This window comes from Natrix helvetica (assembly GCF_964273705.1).
Source record: "Natrix helvetica genome assembly, chromosome: 2".
NCBI lineage: Eukaryota > Metazoa > Chordata > Lepidosauria > Squamata > Natricidae > Natrix > Natrix helvetica.
The window spans coordinates 280,923,946-280,947,323 of record NC_138552.1 but is presented as its reverse complement, the minus strand read 5'-3'; the positions used below and the strand labels follow the sequence as shown (position 1 = coordinate 280,947,323).

General features: G+C 38.4%; 1 protein-coding gene across 4 annotated transcripts in view; it reads right to left on the bottom strand.

The window, feature by feature from the left end:
- The window catches only part of GTF2IRD1 (GTF2I repeat domain containing 1), a gene marked incomplete at its 5' end in the record, with an annotated part of 194,773 nt that overhangs the window by 80,348 nt on the left and 91,047 nt on the right, over positions 1-23,378 (bottom strand). For all 4 annotated transcript variants that reach the window (XM_081941414.1, XM_081941415.1, XM_081941417.1 and 1 more), the window contains 3 exons: positions 2,994-3,177; positions 4,998-5,144; positions 9,501-9,642. In XM_081941414.1, coding sequence (XP_081797540.1) covers positions 2,994-3,177; positions 4,998-5,144; positions 9,501-9,642 — 473 coding nt within the window. The remainder of the gene's footprint in view (positions 1-2,993; positions 3,178-4,997; positions 5,145-9,500; positions 9,643-23,378) is intronic.

Here is a 23,378-nt window from a genome sequence, read left to right as displayed (position 1 = left end):
ATCTTGGCCTTGGACCATAGAAGATATTTGATTTAATTATATTTTTTCATATCCAAAGTTTTTTTTTTATTTTTTAATACAAATTTACACATATTATAGAAACAAAGTGTTGACTGGATCTTTCCTTTAGCATCCTCTCATTTACATCATCCATTTTACATCATAGTTTGGTTTTCACTTTCAGCCAAATTATTTTCTTCCATTATTTTCCATTTTGATACTTATTTTTTCTTAATACATAAACAATATCTTTCATTGCCCCTTCAAAAATGACACCAAATGATTTCATATTTCTCTGTTGGACTAGTCTACTATAAACAATATATATCCTCTAATTAAGTTTTAACATAGAGAGCATTTCTTTCAATTTTGTCTACAATTAACAATATACTATAATTTCTTTATTTCTTAATTAGTTACATAGCAATACCAATCATACTACTATTCCCTTTAATCTACTAATACAACTCTTTTCCCCTTTCTTTCTCTTTTATCCATTTTCTCTTTTATATATTTTAGATATTTGATTTAATTATAGATTGTTCCATAAGTCCAATTTTCTGGGTTCACATGAATGTGCTCCATGAATATTCACTGGCTGCTTTCATACAACATTAAGACAGGCCAGGATTTGGTGAACTAGATTCCTGGACTGCATATGATAGTAAGTAATATGAAAACTACATCATAGTTTTAGCATTATTTGTGAAATGAGCCACTAGCTATACTTGCATATCGTGATTAATGATATTAAAAGGCATAACCAACCTCTGCCTCCAGCAGAGCCATAATACAGAAATTCCCGAAGTACTCTGAAGTGAACAAGATCCAGAACAATACAATACAATAACAGAGTTGGAAGGGACCTTGGAGGTCTTCTAGTCCAACCCCCTGCCTAGGCAGGAAACCCTGCACCGTTTCAGACAAATGGCTGTCCAACATCTTCTTAAAGACTTCCAGTGTTGGGGCATTCACAACTTCTGGAGGCAACTTCTGTTCCACTGATTAATTGTTCTAACTGTCAGGAAATTTCTCCTCAGTTCTAAGTTGCTTCTCTCCTTGATCAGTTTTGACCCATTGCTTCTTGTTCTACCCTCAGGTGCCTTGGAGAATAGTTTGACTCCCTCTTCTTTGTGCAACCCCTGAGATATTGGAACACTGCTATCATGTCTCCCCTAGTCCTTCCTTCTATTAAACTAGACATACCCAGTTCCTGCAACTGTTCTTCATATGTTTTAGTCTCCAGTCCCCTAATCATCTTTGTTGCTCTTCTCTGCACTCTTTCTAGAGTCTCCACATCTTTTCTACATCGTGGAGACCAAAACTGAATGCAGTATTCCAAGTGTGGCCTTACCAAGGCATTATAAAGTGGTATTAACACTTCACATGATCTTGATTCTATCCCTCTGTTTATGTAGTCTAGAACTGTGTTGGCTTTTTTGACAGCTGCTGCACACTGCTGGCTCATATTTAAATGGTTGTCCACTAGGACTCCAAGATCCCTCTCACAGTTACTACTATTGAGCAAGGTACCACCTATACTGTACCTGTGCATTTCGTTTTTCTTGCCTAAATGTAGAACCTTACTCTTTTCACCATTGAATTTCATTTTATTAGATAGTGCCCAATGTTCAAGTTTGTCAAGATCCTTCTGTATCTTAAGCCTGACTTCTGGAGTGTTGGCTATTCCTGCCAGCTTGGTGTCATCTGCAAATTTGATGAGTTCCCCATTTATTCCCTCATCCAAATCATTGATGAAGATGTTGAAGAGTACTGGGCCCAAAACAGAGCCTTGGGGTACTCCTCTGCATACTTCCCTCCATGTAGATGCAATTCCATTGAGGACTACACATTGAGTGAGGTTGTTCAGCCAGTTACGAATCCATCTGGTGGTGATGCTGTCTAACCCACATTCTTCTACTTTATCTATTAGTAGGCTATGATCTACCTTATCGAATGCCTTACTGAAGTCCAAGTAAACTATATCGACAGCATTCCTCTGGTCCACTAATTTCGTCACTTTGTCAAAGAAGGCAATAAGATTAGTCTGGCATGATCTGTTTTTGACAAACCCATGTTGGCTTTTGACTATTACTAGAACAAACAAATCAAAGAGGTCCTTTCCCTTGGAGATCCATGGCACTAGTTAAATCCATGGAAACCAGAGTGTGACCATGATAAGGAACTAATGGAAATAATGCCCACCCTCAGATCACATCTCAGCTGCTTGAAAACGAAAGTCAGATGTAACTGTTTAAACAAGTTGTCTGACATAGATTTGAACCATAGAAAAACAAAAGCCAGACGTTCTAATCCTATCCCAAAGGTGCTTTTTTGAGAGGAAATTAGATTTTCTGGTTTTTCTTTGAAGACGTTTTGCTTCTCATCCTTTAAGCTTCTTCAGCTCTGAGTAGATAGTAGGCAATGGAAGGATTTATACTCCTTGCAGACAGCCAGTCATTTGCATTATTTTAGAGCATCATTAAGGCCACCTGGAGGTTTAAAGAATGCAAATGACCAACTGTCCGCAAGGCATATAAATCCATCCATTCCCCACCATTCAGTCAGAGCTGAAGAAGCTTCTTGGATGAGAAATGAAACACCTTCAAAGAAAATCCAGAAAGTCCAGCTGCCTTTTGAAAAAACACCTTTGGGGCAACCATAGCCTGAATGACTGAGAATCACCATAGACATTCTAATCCTATCCTTACAATTGCACCAAAACAGGGGAGAAGGGATGATGATGATGTTATCCATTCAATCGTGTCCAACTTTTAGCAATTCTAAGGGCCACGTCTCTCCACATCTTCCAACCTTACATTACTTCTTTTGAGTTTCTCTATGCTTGTGATGGAAACTCCTGATTTCAGTCATTGCAAGTCAATATTTTTTATCCCTCTATCATGGATTGGTACAACCAACATCATCTGCAAGGCACTGACCAAAAATACAAGGGGAGTTTTTAACAAAAATCCAGAACACCTCATTCTTACCTTTTTATCCTGAAACGCATGTTGTGGCTGTGCTCTAATATGGCCATCAGGGACTTTGCATCATATTCAATGGGTTTCCTGAACGTGAGTCCATCAGGTAACCCAACCACCGTTAACCAGCCAGGCTCTTTCAAGAACTTCTCGTATGGCAGTGGAACCACACTGCTCTTCCCCAAGGCCTCACCTGGACAATGTGGAAGAACAATAAACTCAGAAAGACATCTAAGTAAGAGCGGGCCACAAGACATCCCTTTGTTCTGTCTCTTTGTCACACTGCTGTTGCCATAAAGGAGGATTTGGGATGAGTTATCCAAAAGGCAGTACATCAAATGTTTGTAACAGTCTTTCCCAATCTCAGGGGTCTCCAGATGCATCAATTTTGAATCCCAAAATCTCCCAGCCGGAACTGCCATTGCTAAGAATTCTGGGATTTGAAGTCCACATATCTGGATGACACCCTAGTTGGGAAAAGCTGCTTTATAATGCTCTCCAGTCGTCTGGATTAGTGTTTCTTGACCTTGTCAACTATGTGGACTTCAACTCCCAGAATTCCCCAGCCATCTTATTAGCTGGAGAATTCTTGGAATTAAAATCCACGCAGCTTAAAGTTGGTGAGATTGAGAAACACTGCTCTGGATTTAGGCATATATTCTCTGTAGTAAGACTTAAGCAGAGGTGCCAGTTGCAGGGAGAGGGCTTATGCTCAACCAAAAGTTGGCATCAACCAGACGTGTCCTCCAATTGGGGACGTGTATGCAATAAAAATGGCATTGTCTATCTACAAAGAGAGAGACAGCAGAAATTTTGGGGGAGTCACTAAGTTTTGCAAAAGAAAGAAGTATACCCCTACTCACTTCTAAAAACAGGGCACAACATGCCATAAATGTTTACGATCAGTGAGGGTGGGCAACAGAGAAAGGAAATGAAAAACAATCAAATGGATTGTTCAGAAAATAACCTATTTGCTTGCTTGCTTACTTGCTTGATTTATAAGGCCGCCTCATGCTTGGATGGATGGATGGCGTACCTCATAAAACTACTCAACTGCAAAAATACTAGCAATAAAAACAGTATGGTAATCGGAATAAGAGTAGTAGCAGTGCTAATAATAATCAATGATGAAGCTGCTGCAAAAGGAATTAAGATCTCAAAGTGGGAACATTTGTAGCTGTCTTATTTTCTATATCAGCTTTCCTAACCTGTGGCTTTCAGGTGAATACAAAAAGTAACACCCAGGACTCTCAAGTAGCATGTTTAACTTCTGGCCATCCAAGTATACCCAACAGTCGGGATATTTGGATTTGTAGTTCAACTATATCCAGAAGTTTAAATGTTTCCCATCCTTCCACAAAACCTCTTGATTTGGGCCTGGTTCATTCGTTCTTTGAATAAAGGTTAAGATGTCATCACAGTGCCTTAAAGAAATTCCCGGTACTATCCTAAGAGGAAGCAGTCACTATCTGGTAACCTAATGGATTGCCAGTTCTCCCATCTGTTAAATCCAACCCTTTGGATCTTCCATTCTCCCCGCCATTACAAGTACGGAACTTCTGAGGAGAATGTGATCAAGAAAATTTTGGACTGCGCAGAAATGGATAGATTAACACTTGCTATTAAGGATAAAGAAGAAAGGGAATACTTTTTCATACGAGACATATTTTATCAATGGCTAAAGTTGGAAAGGAGGAGATATAACTGGAGGAAATGGTAAAGAGGAGAATTGTTAAAGAAGATGATGTTAAATGTTAAATATTAATGTTATGATATTATTATATCATTAATATGATGGAGAGGAATTATAACAACAAAAATGTATAATATGATTTACTTAAGAACAATTGTACCCAGAACACACACTGTTCAATGAAAATTGGATGTTATATAAATAAAATAAATAAAACTGGGGGGGGGGGGGGGGAAACAAGTAGGGAACTGGCCATAAGGTCCCCCAAGTTTGCCACTTGGCAAACCCAATTCCCAAGGGAAATCAAGGCTATTCCTTACTATAAAGCACGTCAAAGACTTCTTCTACCATCTTCCTGAGGAGATAAACATCTGATCCCTGATCTGGGGAGATCCGAGGAATTGTCCGACCAAAATCTTTTGCCTTCTTCTGGCCGTCCAGATCATGCTCTTTGCTCTGCTGGACTCCTGCCGGCAGGGAGGTAGCAGAAGAGAGAGAGAGAGAGAGAGAAAAGATGGCAAATCAGGAGTTGCTGTGTTGTTATTATTAGTCAATTTTTCAGTTTTAGGGTAGAGCTGTTATTTATGATGGATATATGCAAAATGCAGAATCTCCTATTTGACATTCTATGAGGTTGGATGATACTCTGTGACATCACCACCAAACCTATTTATTTATTTATTTATTTATTTATTTATTTATTTAAACTTATTAGTCGCCCCCTCTCCCCACAGGGACTCGGGGCGACGTACACAAGCAACAGTTAGCACAGTGTCAGAGGAGGTAAAAAATAAATAAATAATTACAATAAATAACATTAATAGTTTAAAAACTAAAATTGACAATTAAAAATGACCTAGGGGTGGAAAAGTTGTCGAATTATGCCAGGCCGGCTAGCCGAAACAGGTGGGTCTTCAGTTTACTGCGGAAGGAGCGGAGATCGGTTGTTGTTCTAATGTCTGGTGGGAGGTCGTTCCAAAGGGTAGGGCCCGCCACAGAGAAGGACCTACTCCTGGGCACCGCCTTCTGACAATCTCTAGAGGACGGCACCCGGAGGAGACTATCTGCAGTCCACCCCCCACCCCCCATCATTTCATTCCTTGGAATCTGCCTACCAATTGATTTACATGTTGTATTTCTCCCGTGTTCTCTCCTTAAAGCAAGCATGGGGAACGTTGACTCTTCAGCTATTGCTGAACTACAACACCCAGTGGCCTCAGCTAATGGAGCTCAATAATGAGACAGATTGGGAGTTGTAGTTCAAGGCTTTTTCCAAACAAGACACAAATATGGCCAGACAGCATAGGGAGATTTTCTCAGACTACTTTCTTTTATTTTAAAACCATTAGTCTTACAGTCTAGCAGGGAGAAAGATACCACCTATTATACCAACTACTCCAGGCTTTATTCTGAATTATGTCTCTCATGGTTTTAATTTAGAAAGTCAGACTATAATTTATCTTATTCATCTGTTCATTCCTCCATCCATTTATGTATTGGAGAGTCTTTTAAGAATATCATGGATAACCAAGTAAACAAATGATGGCACAGAAGAAATCAATCCAGTGTTCTTACTCAATGTACAAATTACCAAGGTGAAATTATCATTATCTTATGACACATTATGCAAAGACCTGGCTCTATTGTTAAGTCTACAGTGCTGTCTACATGGCTGCAGAGTCAACAGTGACATGGTGACACATAATCATCACCAATATTTCTTTACCCCCCCTTATTTCTCGAAGACTCATAATTTCTATGCTGTCTCATCAAACAATTCCAGCTGACATACAGTGATATAAACAGAAAAAGGAACATAAATCTACCGGGAACAATACAGTAACATCCCCAATCAAGTTATCAGTTAAGTGAACTAATTAATTACATCATGAATTAATAATAACAAGAGTCTTCAAACAATCAGTATGGACACATTCACTGAATGACCTCGAAGTATAATTTTTATGAGGCCAAGGAATGCAAAGGCTATTCTATATATCTATATCTACCCTGTTTCCCCCAAAATAAGACCTCCCCAGATAATAAGCCCAATCGGACTTTTGAGCGCATTTGCTAAAATAAGCCCTCCCCGAAAATATTGCAACGCTCGTCTTCTCCTGCACCTCAAAAATAATAAGACGTCCCCGACAATAAGGCCAAGTGCTTATTTCGGGGGTCAAAAGAAAATAAGACCCTGTCTTATTTTCGGGTAAATACGGTACTTAAAGGAACAAATGTGATTAAGTAGAGAGATATAAATTGGAAGCAACAGTAACAGTATCTGACAGATGATAGCCATGGAAGCATTTAAATTATAACTGTTTCCTCACGACACTATTACTGTTAAACATTGCCTCTGTTACTGACAACAATGTCAGGATAGGATAATTGAAACCACTTAACATCCGGAATCTACATCAGCTTCCCCAACCAGCTGTCCTCCAAACACATTGGAAAACAACACACTTCATCCTAATAAACAAGACACTTGGAGGTGTCTTGCAATTATAATGTAGCCCAATCTTTCTGAAGAACACCAAGTTGAGGAGTGTCTTTTAGTCTGTAATAATGGGAGCCTAAAGCAGATAAAAAAGGGAAGAGCAGCAGAAGAAAATTTCAATGTGTCCCAACAAGGAGGAAAAAAAAAAGTCCAACATCTTTATGAATGTTCCCAAATGGATAATACCATGGGTAAAATGTATAAGCGAAGCACACTCAGCTTCACCTCAGATAATCCAGGCAATGTTGATTTTGACAGCCAAGCAAGACTGATATTTGCATGCACTTCCACCAAAGAGGTTAAAAAGTAGATGTCCTGCCTTCCAGCCCCAGCATAAGGTCAGTGTCGCCTGCCTGCAGTTCTATCACATTTAAAACCGTTTGCTTACAATGTAGAACGTCTGTGGGATTTTTTTTATTGCTTTCCATTGCCTGTGGCTGCATGTGCATTGCATCTCAGAAGTTGCTGCTAAATTGGACAAGAAACTCACGCAGGCTTCTACTTTAGGTCTTTGACTTTAAAGGTTTGAAGAGTGCTAATTCTGACTGCCAGATATGTGACAGAAGGGGTATACTTCTAATTTCCCCTCTCCGGCTCGCAGTCTAAGGTTGGGCTCACATGCACAAGTAATGACATGTGCACATGACGTCATGGAAGCTTGCACTGAATGCCTTGTCCATTCACTGAGAAAAGCCATGATGTGATTGACACGGGCACATCTATCGTATTTTTCGGAGGATGATGCACTCCCCCCCTCTAAAAGAGCTGAAAATTTGGGCGCATCTTATATTCCGAATGTAGTTTTTTCAAAGCTATTTTTCAGCCCTAATGAAGTGCTAATGAGTGAAGCATCTTCTGTGCTTTGCCCGCTTTTCTCATTGCTTCTGTCTCCGATGATCAACTGTGCTTTAGAAGCATGTGGGGACTCAAAATCAGCAAACTTATGTGCTGAAGGTAACCAGACTAAGGATGCTAGCCAAATGAATACCTGGTAGGCAGATTTTTTTTCCCTATAGCTGAGTCTTATACTCCGATGTGTCTTATACTCCGGAAAATACGGTACTTTCCCTTCACTGGTGCCTCCAGTATTCAGTAAGAACAATTCTGCTGGATGGGATCAATGGCTGCAGTAATCTAACCCCATTGGGCATGTCAGATTGAATAGTTGATTTGTGCAATATACTTAACCAAGTCAGTTAAAAGCCTTGCATAATATGCTACATTAAGTCAGCTCCAGTTCTTTTCATGATACAGCATGTTGGGCAAGCCCAAACGGTGTTTAGGTAACACACTTAGTCAAAATAGGTAAAAGCCAAGGAGACACTGCTTGTCTATTACTCTATTAAATTCCTTTACAGGGTTTCTATATGGCTGCAATCAAAATATGCTCCAAGATGGTTACATAACCTATTTAGGAAAATAAGGATAGAAAGCAAAAAGTCTAAAACACCAAGAACATTATCATTCAAAAGATAGCTCTAGACCTACATCTTATTAGGGTATAATAAATAAATAATCAAGATGCCAAGGTTGATTAATGTTAACCTTGTCTTCTATTTCTATTATTACTTAACTGATAGCTCAATATATTATGTAAATCCAGAAAATGGGTTAATTCAGTCACAAAGTGAAGTGCATTAAGCGGGGGAATCCTGCATATAAATTTTTTTTATATAAATAAAAAGCAAATCAGAGCACCTAAACCCAATTATTTATACCTTAAAAATAGAAAGATTTGCAGTTTATAAGAAGGGTTGTGACACCCAGTTGTTAACAATGGCAACAATTAAAAGAGTTCTGTCTACCCACCCCAGACAAACACACATAGAGAACACTCCCCAAACAAAGAAAAGGAAGAAAATATTTTTGAGAACATGGCCAAAATATTATTGCTGAAAAAACAAATTCCTGAATCAAGCCAAGAGGTAGCTGAGCAACCTGTTTTTAATACTGCTATTCTCATTCACTTTTCCACCCCAAGATCCAGCTGACAGATCAAACTAGTTAATAAAGAATAAAACTCCCACAAACCTGACATATAACCATCCCTGGCCAGGTAGATCCAGGTTTAAGAGGACAACTATCAGACATGTCAATGACAGCAACTAAACAGTTAAGCCTGGCAGATGCTAGCATTAAATTTGGCACACAATTACATAATTCAGGGGTGTCCAAACTTGGCAACTTTAAGACTTGTGGACTTCAACTCCCAGCAGAGCTGGCTGGGGAATTCTGGGAGTTGAGGTCCACAAGTCTTAAAGTTGCCAAGTTTGGACACCCCTGACATAATTGTTGGTTTTGCCAAGGCAACTCGAATACTTACTGCAGAACTTTTTGAAATCGGCCTGGACCTCCTTCCTTGTGTTCATGAACAGCCTCCCCTTTTCTGTCCCAACTACAAAAGTATTTTCATCGTGGACAGCAACACAGGCAACCTCCGTGTTGAGTTTGGAAAGGGCTGAGCACTGGAGAAAGAGGAGAAAATGGAAGAGTTGTTATTTCAATGTATTTTTAGAAAGAAGAGAAGATGGGAGGGACCCTGGAGGTCTTCTAGTCCAGCCTCCTGCTCAAACAGGAGACCCTATACCATTTCAGACAAATGGCTGTCCAGTCTCTTCTTAACCCCCCCCCCCCCCCAGTGATGGAGAGCACCCACAACTTTTGAAGGCAAGCTGTTTCACTGGTTAGTTGCCCTCAATGTTAGGAAGTTTCTCCTCAATTCCAGGTTGCTTCTCTCCTTGGTTAGTTTCTAACCATGGTTTCTTGTCTTGCCTTTTGGTGCTTTGGAGGATAATTTGACGACCTCTTCTTTGTGGCAGCCCCTTAAATATTGGAAAACCGCTATCATGTCAGTATTTTTCCAGTGTCATTGTACCAGCATATTTTAACAATGGATTTGAAAGCTGCCATACATGCCACTGTGTACTTTCACTATTGGGCTACTGGAATGACACCAGAAGTGGGTTCCTACCAGTTCAGACCAGTTCGGCCAAGTAAGTAGTAACTCAGCTGGAAACGCATCCGAACCGGTTCTATCTCAGTGGCACCATCTTGATTTTCTGTTCTGCACATGCACAGAACGATCTTCGTTGGAAAAAATGCAATTTTTTTCTCCTTTTCTAATGTTGTGTAAAGGTCACGCAAATTTGTTTGCATGCAGAATCAGTAGTAATGCGGGCAGGAACCCACCCCTGAATGACACTGTATGTGGGGAGGCCCATGAAGACTGCACTTACTTCAAAATGCAGCAGTCACATTCATCTCTAGAGTTAGCCATTGGGCGGGGGGGGGGGGAATGCATAAAAGCTCCACTGTTTGCAAATCTGTGTATTTAAATTTAGGGTTCTAGTGCTTGCAGTATTTTGTGCAGCATTAGCCTTCCCACTTTTTAAAAGCTGATCACAAGAAATATTTAATGGTATCAGAGGTGGTATTCAGCAGGTTCTGACCAGTTCTAGAGAACCGGTAGCGGAAATTTTGAGTATTTCGGAGAACCAGTAAATATGACCTCTGACTGGCCCCAACCCCATCTATTCTCTGCCTCCCGAGTCACAGCTGATTGGGAGGAAATGGGGATTTTGCAGTAATCGTCCCCTGGAGTGGGGAGGGAAGGGAGATTTTACAGCATCCTTCCCCTGCCATGCCCACCAAGCCAGGCCCACCAAGCCAGGCCCACCAAGCCAGACCATACCCATCAAGCCACTCCCACAGAAAGATGTTGAGGCTCTAGAAAGAGTGCAGAGAAGAGCAACAAAGATGATTAGGGGACTGGAGGCTAAAAGATATGAAGAACGAATGCAGGAACTGGGTATGATTAATTTAGTGAAAAGAAGGACTAGGGGAGACATGATAGCAGTGTTCCAATATCTCAGGGGCTGCCACAAAGAAGAGGGAGTCAAGCTATTCTCCAAAGCACCAGAGGACAGGACAAGAAGCAATGGGTGGAAACCAATGAAGGAGAGAAGCAACCTAGAACTAAGGAGAAATTTCCTGACAGTTAGAACAATTAATCAGTGGAACAACTTGCCTCCAGAAGTTGTGAATGCTCCAATACTGGAAGTTTTTAAGAAGATGTTGGCTAACCTTTTGTCTGAAGTGGTGTAGGGTTTCCTGCCTAAGCAGGGGGTAGGACTAGAAGACCTCCAAGGTACCTTCCAACTCTGTTATTCTATTATTATTATTATTATTATTATTATTATTATTATTATTATTATTATTATTATTATTTAAACAATAATTTAGTCTTGGTTTTGAGGGCAGGTTGAGGTCTCTAAATGTCAGAGAGCAGTGGTTCTCAATCTGTGTCCACGAAGCCCTGAGGGTCCACAATGTTGTGACAGAAGGTGTCGAGAAATGTCATGATTCAAATCTTGAGTTAAGTCTTGGTGGTCTTTGGTCATGGTCCATGGCCACAAAAGATATTTAAAGGGGGCCCATAGTGAAGAAAAGGTTGAGAACCACTGTCACAGAGCATTCTCAACCCGTGCCATGGGAATACCATTTTGTAATCCCTAGATTTAAATGCATTTGCAAACCACAATATTTTCTGTCCAAGATATTGCTGTTTGGTTTGATATCCGAATTAACAAAACTACGGTAAATTGTCCACTCCTCTGTTTCTGGAGTCCTCTGTACCAGAAACCACAGATGCTAATGGATGAAACAGAAGCAGACAAATTGGTTAAAAAGCATTATTTGCTGAAACAGTTGGAAACACTTTGAGTTCTAAATTATGGTGCCATAAAACCTGGTTTGATGCAATCTCTAAAATGAGGAAATTGAATCACATATCAAGCTAAGCCATAATGTTGTTTTGGTTTGGCTTAACGTGCCAAATAAACTTAATGACTGTGATTAATATAATGGTTCTAAATGCACAAAAAGCCAAATAATTGCAATTCATTCAGTAAATCATGGTTAAGCCTTAGCACAACATGTGAACCCAACCACTGGCTCAGTGAAGACTATTTTAAATATATTTATTTGATCTTCTCAACCTAATTTTAGCCATGTCTCAAATTGAATACTCTGTTGTAATGATGACAATATGTTTAATTGTTTAATTAGAAGACTGTGAGGGGTTAAAAGGGGAAAAATTAAACCACATCAATCCAAGATTTATTTAGTAGTTTAGAATTAAGATTTTCAGAACAGGAGCCACGCGTCGCTGCGCTACCACGGGTTTTCTGGTTACTCCAGATGACCCGTTGAATCCTGATCGTTTGGACGGTCCATTGGACCCAAGCTGTCCCGAAGAGACAGTGGGAGGTAAGGGGAAATTCCGGGGGACCCAGAGACACTCGCAAAGTCTCTGGAAACCCTGGTGAAACCCCTTTTTGCCTGCGGTCAGGAGCCAGCCCCCGGGCTGCCAAAGCGGCTGACGGCTCCGTGAAGCAAGAGCAGGAGAGAGAGAAAGCATGCCGTGGTTTGGTGAGAGTACTTGAAGAAAGTTTTTCTTTTTTGCTTAAATTATACAGAGGACACTCTTAATTTGGAAGATTAAAGGAAATAGAAAATAACCGATGACTTAGCGGCGGGTTTGAATAGAGCTAATTGAAACCATTTGGGCTTTTTGTTCTTCCCCTTTTATTTACTGGAAACCAGACGGGACTTTTATTACTGTTGTTATAATTGCGGTTGAAGCTCTCTTTATTTTTAACTCCCCCTTCCTTATTTTTTCTTTTTTTTTTTAAAGCGACTTTATCAGAGCCTTTTTTCTTATATACCTTTTAATGCCTGAAAGATTTTTTTTTTTTCCTCTTTGTGCTGAGCTTAACTTTCTCTTTTAGGCAGCGCTTCGAGGGGCTAGGGACTGGATACATTTTAACACTGTTACTTTAACACTGCCATCTAGCGGACTTTGAAACATTGTTGCCAATTCCTACAGCTGGGATTATTTTGAGAAAAAGACATTTATTCAAGGTCAGGACCTGATAAGAAGCAAGGAACACAGATGGTTTTTGCAGGCTGTTCCTTGTGGAGCTGTAAGGTCTGGAAACTTATCTTGGAAGACTTATAAGAGAAAACTGGAGTGACTTTGGAAATTACATTAAGTGTTTATACTATTCTCCTGGGGATGTGATGACTTTTTCCCTTTTCTAGTTGGTGCGTGTGTTGTTTCTTTCTTTCTTTCTTTTTTTTTTTTTTTGAAGTCCTGGAGCCTGGAAGCGCTGAACAATTTTTCCCTTCTTTTTTTTTTTTTCTTCCTTGGTCTGCAATTTTTTCTTTTTCCATTTTTCTTATTTCCCCTTTTTTTTTCTTCTTGAAATAACAGAGATACATTTTTTTTTCTTTCTCTCCTCCCGCTCCATTTACCCACCCTTATTTTTCTTATACAGATTGTCTTTTTCTTTCCCTTCCCACTCACTTTCTCTCTGTGCCCCTCTCCCTCTTCTGCCTCTCTCTTATATCCTATATCAAACCTTGCTTTCTCCCCCTATTACTTTTATCTAACTACTATACACTCTCTTCCCCTATTTCCCCCCCTCCCTCTTTTCCCCTTTCTACCTTCTTTTTTTTTCTAGTGTTAACTGCAATTGGACTGAACCACAAAACGAAGAAGAAGAGAGAGTAAAATAGCAAGATGAGTAGAAAGCCAACACCAGTGGGTTCTACAACAACAACCCCTGCCTCCTCACCGGCAGGAGGACAAAGATCAATACAATCTATGATCCAACAGGAAAAAGAGAAGACCATATCATTAGATTCAATTATGCAAGCAATACAGAAACTTCAAACAAGCTCTGATGAAAAATTTGATACACTTGTAAAGAAGTTGGACAATGTGGAAACGAAGATGGAGAACATAGAAAAAAAAACAGACGAAGCAGAGAGAAATATAAAAGATATACAACAGTGGGTCAAAAAACAAGAAGATGTTATGCAAAAAATTGCTGAAAGAGAGAAGCAGAGAGAGAAGAGGGATGAAGAGTTTGATTCCAGATTGAATGAAGTGGAAACAGAAAGCAGTGTAATAATTGGACTGGAGATGGAGCGCTCTGAATATTTTTTGAGGTTTCAAAATATAGTAGAAGAAAAGGGTGAAAATCTGCCACAAATAATATCCCAAATTCTCATAGAAATACTAGGGATACCTGAGGAGAAGATAATGGACGGGATAGATGAGACATTTCGAGTTAACACAAGATATGCAACGAGGAACTCCCTCCCAAGGGAGGTCCATGTAAGATTTACGAAAAAAGCACTAAAACTACAAATCCTGCAAAACACAAGAGATAAAAAACTGCAATACAAAGGCAAGGAGATTGCAATTCTTAAGCAAATACCAAGACGGGTGAGAGAGAAAAGAAGAAAATATCAATTCTTGACTACAGCCTTACTTAAAATAGGAGTTAACTATAGATGGTTGATTCCGGAAGGCCTCATGTTTGTATGGAAAGGACAGAGATATAGAATTGATGCAATTGAGAAGGCAGAAGCTTTCTACACAGAACATTTGAGAGGAAAGCCAGAGAAGCCTGGAAATGAAGAGCCACCGGTGCAACTGCTGGATCTACCCATAACCGAAATTGAGAGGACAGAGGGTGCTGTAGGTGGAATTGACATTGAAGAAGGTGCTGTTGGGGGTGTAGAGAGTAGAGCACAACGGGAACCAAGATCAACTAGAGCTATAAATCCTATATATAAAACATAAGGATGGAAGGAATAAAATTACTCTCAATTAATATAAATGGACTTAATTCGCCATGTAAACGAACGAAAATATTCCACAAATTAGGGAAATTAAAATTAGATATAATTTGCTTACAAGAAGTACATATTCAACAAAGTAATAGTCATTTATTAGTACAACCAAAACTGGGAAAAAACTTTACTTCGTTAGCGGACTGTAAACAAAGAGGTGTGACCTTCTACATTAAAGATAAAATCCCTGCGAAACAAATCTACACAGACGAAGATGGAAGAATTTTAATGGTGGAAATAATGGACAATGCTAGGAAAATACTGCTAATTGGAATTTATGCCCCTAATGAAAAACAAGATGACTTTTATAAAAAAATTCACAAGAAAATTTCTGATCTAGACTATGCTGACATTTGCATGATGGGAGACTTCAATGGTATTGTAGACCAGAAACTGGACTATAAGACCCACAAAACAACAAAACAAAATAGAAAAACACTCCCAAAGTCCTTCTTCAGGATGATGGATGAAATAAATCTAAAAGATGTGTGGAGAGAAAGGAACCCCATTAAAAAACAATATACCTTTTATTCAAATAGACACTCATCGTTCTCTAGAATTGATATGATTTGGGCTTCAACGGGCATATCCAGCAGCGCACTAGATGTGGAGATTGAACCAAACATCTGGGCAGACCACAATCCAATGGCAATAGGTTGGAGACAACAAAGAAGAAGATCGAGATGGACACTAGATAACAGGATATTGAAAGAGAAAGAATTTGTAAAGAAAATGGAAAAAGAATTGACTTTCTTCTTTAAAGAAAACAAAAAAGAAGATACGTCTTTACAGAATCTTTGGGATACAATGAAGGCCTTTTCTAGAGGTTTGATAATAGACTATATAAGAAAGAGAAACTTAAAGAAAAGACAAGTGTCTAAGGATCTAGAAAAAGATTACAGCACATTGGAAAAAGAACTACAGAAATCTCCACAAAAGAAAGAGATTAAAATAAAGATGGACACAATAAAACACAAACTTGACCTATTGGAAAAGGAGGACCTGGCCCAAAAAATCAGAGGCGCCAAACAGAACTATTTTGAAAATGCAAATAAACCAGGCAGATGGCTGGCTTATAAACTGAGAAAAGAAAGAGAGACCAAGAAAATACTACAACTAAGAGATGAACAAGGACAATTGCATCATGGAAATATGGAAAAAAGGAAAATTATTCAAGATTACTATGCCAAGCTGTATGAACAAGAGAACATAGAAGAGAAAGAAGTGAAACAATATTTACAAAACGCCAAACTCCCCCAAATACCAAATGATACTAGAACTATATTTGAAGATAAAATAACAATGATGGAATTAACTGAGGCCCTTAAAAGACAAAATAATGGGAAGGCCCCGGGACCGGATGGCCTTCCTGTGGAATTCTATAGAACATTAGAAAAATCCTTGGCCGTTCCATTACTAGAAGTCATGAATGAAGTAATGATTGAAAGTAAAATACCTAATTCATGGTTGGAGGCATATATTACATTAATACCCAAAGAGGAGGCAGACCATACGCAAATTAAGAACTATAGACCTATCTCCTTGTTGAACTCAGACTATAAACTATTTGCCTCAATACTGGCAGAGAGACTGAAAAAATACCTAAATGGGTTTATCCACCCGGACCAAAATGGTTTTTTACCAAAGAGGCAAATTAGAGATAACATAAGGACAATTCTAAATACCTTAGAATATTATCAGGTCCACTCTGAGAAGCAAATGGCTTTGATTTTCTTGGATGCGCAGAAAGCCTTTGATAACGTGAATTGGACATTTATGACTCAACAAATGGAACAAATGAATTTTGGTAAGAATTTTATTCAAGCCATACAAACGATATATCACAAGCAAACAGCCAAGATAATGATAAATGGAGAGCTGACGGATCCAATTGAAATTAAAAGAGGTACGAGACAAGGCTGTCCACTGTCACCACTGCTTTTTGTTTTAACATTAGAAGTACTAAATAGAAAGATTAGAGAAGAGGAAGAAATAAAGGGAATGATCATTAAAAAGGAAGAATACAAGTTGCAAGCATTTGCTGACGACTTAGTCTTCATCCTTGAGGAGCCATTTCAATCTGCACCTAAACTGATAGGAGAAATCGAGGCGTATGGAAAAGTTGCAGGTTTAAAAATAAACAAAGACAAAACAAAGATTTTAACAAAAAATATACCCCGAAAACAAAAAGAAGAATTGGCGGAAAATTTGGAAATGCAAATCACAAACAAAGTTAAATATTTGGGGATTCACCTAACAGCCAAGTGCAGCACTCTCAAAGAAGATAATTATATTAAATTGAAGCAACAAATTGTAACAGACTTGGCGAAATGGAAGAATCTTCAATTATCAATGATTGGTAGAATCGCAACAATCAAAATGAATATCTTACCTAGACTGTTATACCTGTTTCAGACTATTCCAATTAAGTTGGGGAAAGGATATTTTGAAGAATTAAATAAAATAGTGTTGAAATTTATATGGCAAGGGAAAAAAGCAAGAATAAAATGTAAATTGTTACAAGATTCCAAATCAAGGGGAGGGTGGGGTTTACCTGATTGGGAGTTATACTATCAGGCAGCTAGTCTGATGTGGATCAAGGAATGGATAATGCTAAGAAATGATAGGCTTTTGAATCTAGAAGGTCATGACTTGCTGTTGGGATGGCATGCATACTTATGGTATAAAGGAACTAAAAAACATGGTTACTTTAGAGACCATTCTATAAGAGAGGCTCTGTTATTAAACTGGCAGAAGGTTAAGAGGTTGCACTACTTGAAAATTCCAGTCTGGATATCAACTATTGAAGCCTTTTCATATCCAATAATATTTAAAAGGGAAGAAGCAGTTAGATATGCTGAATTATTGAATGCAGAGGGTGAACTTAAATCTATACAAGAATTGAAACAAGAAGGTATTGAACTCAATTGGTACTCATATGTGCAAATACATTCTAGATACAATGAAGATCGAAAAAATGAGGGTTTTTATGATAAACTGACTGAATTAGATAAAATTTTAACAGGTAACGATGAAAAATTAATTAAAAAATTTTATGATTATTTATTAGAGGTGAAATTATATGAAGAACAAGTGAAAGGAACTATGTTAGCCTGGGGAAAAAACTTTGGACATGGGATTGATTTAGAAAAATGGCAAAAATTGTGGACTCAAAATTATAAAATGACAATGTCAACTGCATATAAAGAAAATTTGTATAAGATGTTTTATAGGTGGCATTTATCCCCATCGAGAATAGCAAGAATGTCGAAGAATAAGTCTGAAAAATGCTGGAAATGTCAACATACACCCGGCACATATTACCACATGTGGTGGACTTGTCCTGAAGCTAAGAGATACTGGACTAAAATACACATGTGGTTGGAGAAAATGATACATAAACATATAGACTTGAAACCAGAACTTTTCTTATTGGGAATAATACCAGAAACATACAATAAAGACTTGAAATATTTGATCATAAATGTCTTAACAGCTGCTAGAATTGTATTTGCTAAATACTGGAAAAATGAGAAAGTACCAACAGAGGAGGAAATTGTTCGGAAGATAATGAACTGTGCAGAAATGAGTAAACTTACATTTGAAATTAGAGAATTAGAGGATGAGCAATTTTATAAAGTATGGGACTTGTTTTATCAATGGTTGGATAAAAAAACTTGGAAGTGAATCTTTTCTTTTTCTTTACCCTATCTTATATGTAATAATAATAGAAAGTTATACTTAATGTTTTGAAAAAATCTCTCTCTTTTTTCTTTCTTTTTTTTTCTTTTCTCTTTCTATACATATTAAGCCTTTATTATGAAATAGACCATTTACTTATACGAGATAAGAATAATAATGTATTTAATATATAAGAGTGAGATGATTTAAACTGTTAGGTATGATTATGGCTGGTGACTATTTTATAATATAAAATGGAATAATGATGATGTAATGAACAATGGATGTGAATATAGATTAAAATATTTAATGACTACATGGATTGACAAATAATAATGGGAAATTAAATTTGGAGTTGAGGATGATTGGAAACTTTAAGATTAATGGAAAATAGAAATGTCTTATATGAAGTAATGAGTTTCTTTTTTTCTTTGACTTAATCTCCACTTTTATCTTTGAGAGAATGGTGATACAATTTTATAAAGACCTATTGCTACCTAGTACATAATTGTAGAGATAAAGAAATAAGGGTTGTCATAAAAGAAAGAATACTATGGTAACTTGAACATGCAATGCTCAATGAAATATTTAACTATATTTAATGGATAATTAGTGAACGCATCCTTAATTGTAAAAACCATCGCACAAAAACTTGTAACCAAACGACATGCTTGATGAAAATGTGTTTTTTTTTTTACTTCCCTGCTCTTGTACCTTATGTGTTGTCTTGTCTTTTTAAAGAAAAATAAATAAACATTTAAAAAAAAAAAAAAAAAAAAAAAAGAATTAAGATTTTCAGACAAGGAGCTTTCTCCCTTGCAGCGGAAGATGCTGAAAATTGAACCCAAGCCATTTGTGCAAGGTGTAAATTCTTGTCACTGAACTACAATTGTTTCCCTAAGGAGTCTTATAAAGCTGCCCACCCTTGAGACAATACAGTTTGCATAAGTTTGAAACTGGACTAGAATCAGAAGAGCCCAAAGATAGGCAGGTTAGCAAACATCTCAGAAGACAGTTCCTGTATCAAGATTCAGGAAGAACTTGACAAGCAGGAACTCTAAGCAAAAATCAGCAAGAGGAATGTCAATAGAGATTAAGCACGAATACAGGGTGGGAGCAGTAGACCATTCTGGGGGAGAATCATAATAAGCAGCAACATGAACCAACCATGTGATGAAGTTGCAAAGCAAAGCAAATGCTATCCTAGGCTCTTATCAAGGGTATGAAGTCAAGATTAAGAAAAGTCATTATTCCTCTCTTTGCTGCACTGGACAGACCACACCCATAATATGGTGTCCATTTGGAAAGATACTAAAAACCTGGAATGTGTCCAGAGCAAAGAAACCAGGATGATAAGGAGATTGGACCAGTGGTGAAATCTAAATTTTTTTACTACCAGTTCTCTGGGCGTGGCTTGGTGGGGTCACGTAACTATGTAGTCATGTAACTGGGGGATCAAAAAACATAAACTCACTTTAACAATGTCCTGCTGGAGCAGGTTTGGACTAGATGACCTCCAGGTCCCTTCCAGCCCTGGATTATCCTATGAAGCTGCGTCTAGTGCCAGGTATGTAGTCTTTCCTTCCTTTAATTTTTCCCTCCCTTTCTTTCTCCCGTCTCTCCATCTCTCTTTTCTTTTTCTTTTTTTTCTTTTTTCTTCTTCTCCTTCTCCTTCTCTTCTTTTTCTTCTTCTTCTTCATTTTCTTCTTTTTCTTCTTTTCTTTCTTTTTTTCTTTTTCCCTTCCTTACTATTTATTTATTTATTTATTTATTTATTTATTTATTTATTTATTTATTTATTTATTTATTATCTATCTATCTATCTATCTATCTATCTATCTATCATCTATCTATCATCTATCTATCTATCTATCTATCTATCTATCTATCTATCTATCTATCTATCTATCTATCTATCTATCTATTTATCTATCTATCTATCAGCAACTCCCACCCTGTTTTTGGCCTAGCAGGCTTCAGGGAAGCCTGCTGGAAGCAAAAACGGACGCCCACCCGAACTGGTAGCATTTCACGCCTGGATTGGACAAACATTTGCATGTAATGGAGGTGTTCAACCCAGAGAAAAGAAGAATGCGAGAAGAGAATGACAGTCCTCTTCAAGGATCTGAAGGTCCATAGAAGAACAAGGCAGAGCAATCCAGAAGGCAGGACAATAAAGTACTGTATAAGGCTTAACTGTAAGGAAGCACAGTTGAACATCAGGAGAAAAAAAATCTGAATAAAAGCTCTTTAACAGCAGAATAGACTGTTTCAGAAAGTGATGTATTCTCTTTCATTATTTAAACAAAGGCGGGCTGGCATTTGTCTGACATGACATATACAGTAGTAATACTGGATTCTTGCGCTGAATAAAGGCTTGGACTAGATCAGTGATGGCGAACCTATGGCACGCGTGCCACAGGTGGCACGCGGAGCCATTTGTCAGGGCACGCGAGGCACTGCCCTGTCAGCTTTTTAAAGGGTCGTTTTGAGCGCTCCGAAGGTGTCAGGGAAGCCTCCGGATGGTCCCTGAAGCCTTCGGAGCACTCAAAACGACCCTCCGAGCAAACGGAGGATCGTTTTGAGTGCTCCAAAGGCTTCAGGAACCGTCCGGAGGCTTCCCTGACGCCTCCGGAGGGCGTCCGGGAGGCGGGGAAGGCTGATTTCGCATTCCCCAGGCTCCTATAAAGCCTCTGGAGCCTGGGGAGGGCGAAAAAAACATCTAAAAATGGGGGGGGTGAGCGCCTACAGTGCGCGCATGCGCACTGGGGTCACACATTGCATTATGGGTGCGGCACGCCCGCACACGACCCCCTGCGCTCCCCCCACTTATGGCACGCGAACCAAAAAAGGTTCGCCATCGCTGGACTAGATGATCTCTAAGGAACCTTCCAAGCTTCATGCTCTATCACTCTAAGTTGTCCATACTCAGCCACGCATTTTGAGTTTATAAGTAGGACCAATTTGAGATTGGAAGACTCTGAATCAGAATCTGTCAGTTTAATTTACCTCACAGAGATCGTATGAGGATAATGAAATCAGGATGCAAAGGACCATGAATAATATTTTGACAGAAAGGCAGTACAGGTAGTCCTCAAATTAGTACTGATCACTCAGCGACTGTTTGAAGTTGTGACTTACCTGAAAAAGGAGACTTATGACCCAGATCCAAAGTTCCAACAATCCCCATCCCTCCCCCTGTCCCAGTCATGTGATTGCACTTCAAGAACTCAGTGTTTTATAACTTACAACTGTTAATGGGCAGGTTCCATTATGGTCTTAATTCAAGGACTATGTGTATATTAAAAGTAATTAATAAATGAAAGCAGATAGACTTCACCGATCCAAATATAACGCTTTCTGAAAGTAGTTCATTTCTGACCAGTTCAAGGTTGACTCAGCCTTCCATCCTTGCGAGGTGGATAAAAGGAGGACACGGATTGTTGGGGGCAATAGGCTGACTCTGTAAACTGCTTAGAGAGGGCTGTAAAGCACTGTGAAGTGGTATATAAATCTATTGCTATTAAGAGAAGGGTCTTTTCATTTACTTATGATCCAAAGCCTTACTATTTATTTATTACAATTTTAACTTGCTCAGTTATTTAAGATTTAAGTTCCATCTACAGTTAAGATAGAGTATGTGGGTTGACTTTTTTTTTTTAAAAGAATGCTTTTTTAAAAAAAACTAAAATTGAATGAGAACGTTCAAAACCTGATACAAATCTTTGGGCAGAAAAGGCAGGATTTTTTTTTTTAAAAAAAAGCTGTATCAGGAAGAGCAACTGATGTTCTGTGGCTCAGCAGTTATGAGGCAAATGAAGGGCCAGTCAAACTTTCACTTTTTCCTCCACATGCTTTGAATAGAGTCATAAGGCCAAAATGTGCTATGCGCCCCGTGTTTTATATCATACTGAATCATATTCATTATTCTGCTTTCATTTGCTTGACCGGAGAAACAGAGAGATGTCTAGATCTCATTTCCAAGTTGGTCTGGTAGAAACTTCCTACAAGGTCTTTGTGAGAGGTTTCTTCTTCTTCTTGGCATCCAAATCTTCCAGAAGGTTGTTGTCCTTGCTATTCCATATTCCTCAGGAATTCAGGGTTAAAAGGAAGTACAAACTGTCTACCCTTACATATTGCTTTTGGCCTAATATTAGAAACTAGCTAATACCTGTGCTCTGTTACGAAACTACGCGATCCGGCATCTATTGCCTTCTCTTCCTCAGCCTTGACCCACAGAAGCCTCCCCTATGCTATTGCTATTAGTATTAATTTTTATTATATTAATTATTGTATATTATATAGCTGAGCACAGAATTGTCTCCAACTGTCCAATGTGTTTAGGAGTCATACCATTCAGGTCATTTCCAAACAACTCTAAATGTTCAATCTAGACATATTCTTCTGCATTAGGCTTAATTTCAGCATTTTTTGAAATGTTGATAGGCTGCAAATTTATGCATACACACTCCTTATCTCCTTCCTAATCTCTTCCACATTAAAGATTAATTTCAAAGACTGTGCCAGGTATGTATCTTATTCAGCGGGGAGAGGAAAGGTTGACTTATGTAACATTTCTACAGGGGTTTGAAAAAACAAAGAAAAACAGGGGGTTGGGAAATTATGACTCTTTTAAAAAAAATATTCTTTTGTAATAGAAAATAAAACTTTTGTCATCTGGGGTGGGGTTGGGGTTAAGCAAGCACCAGAGTTGATAAAACAAGGACATCTGAAACGTTCTATGCCAACATGAAGGTTAACAGAAACCACAATATGTGTTTTTAAGGATTGATTTCAAAGCTCTTTTAGCTACGGA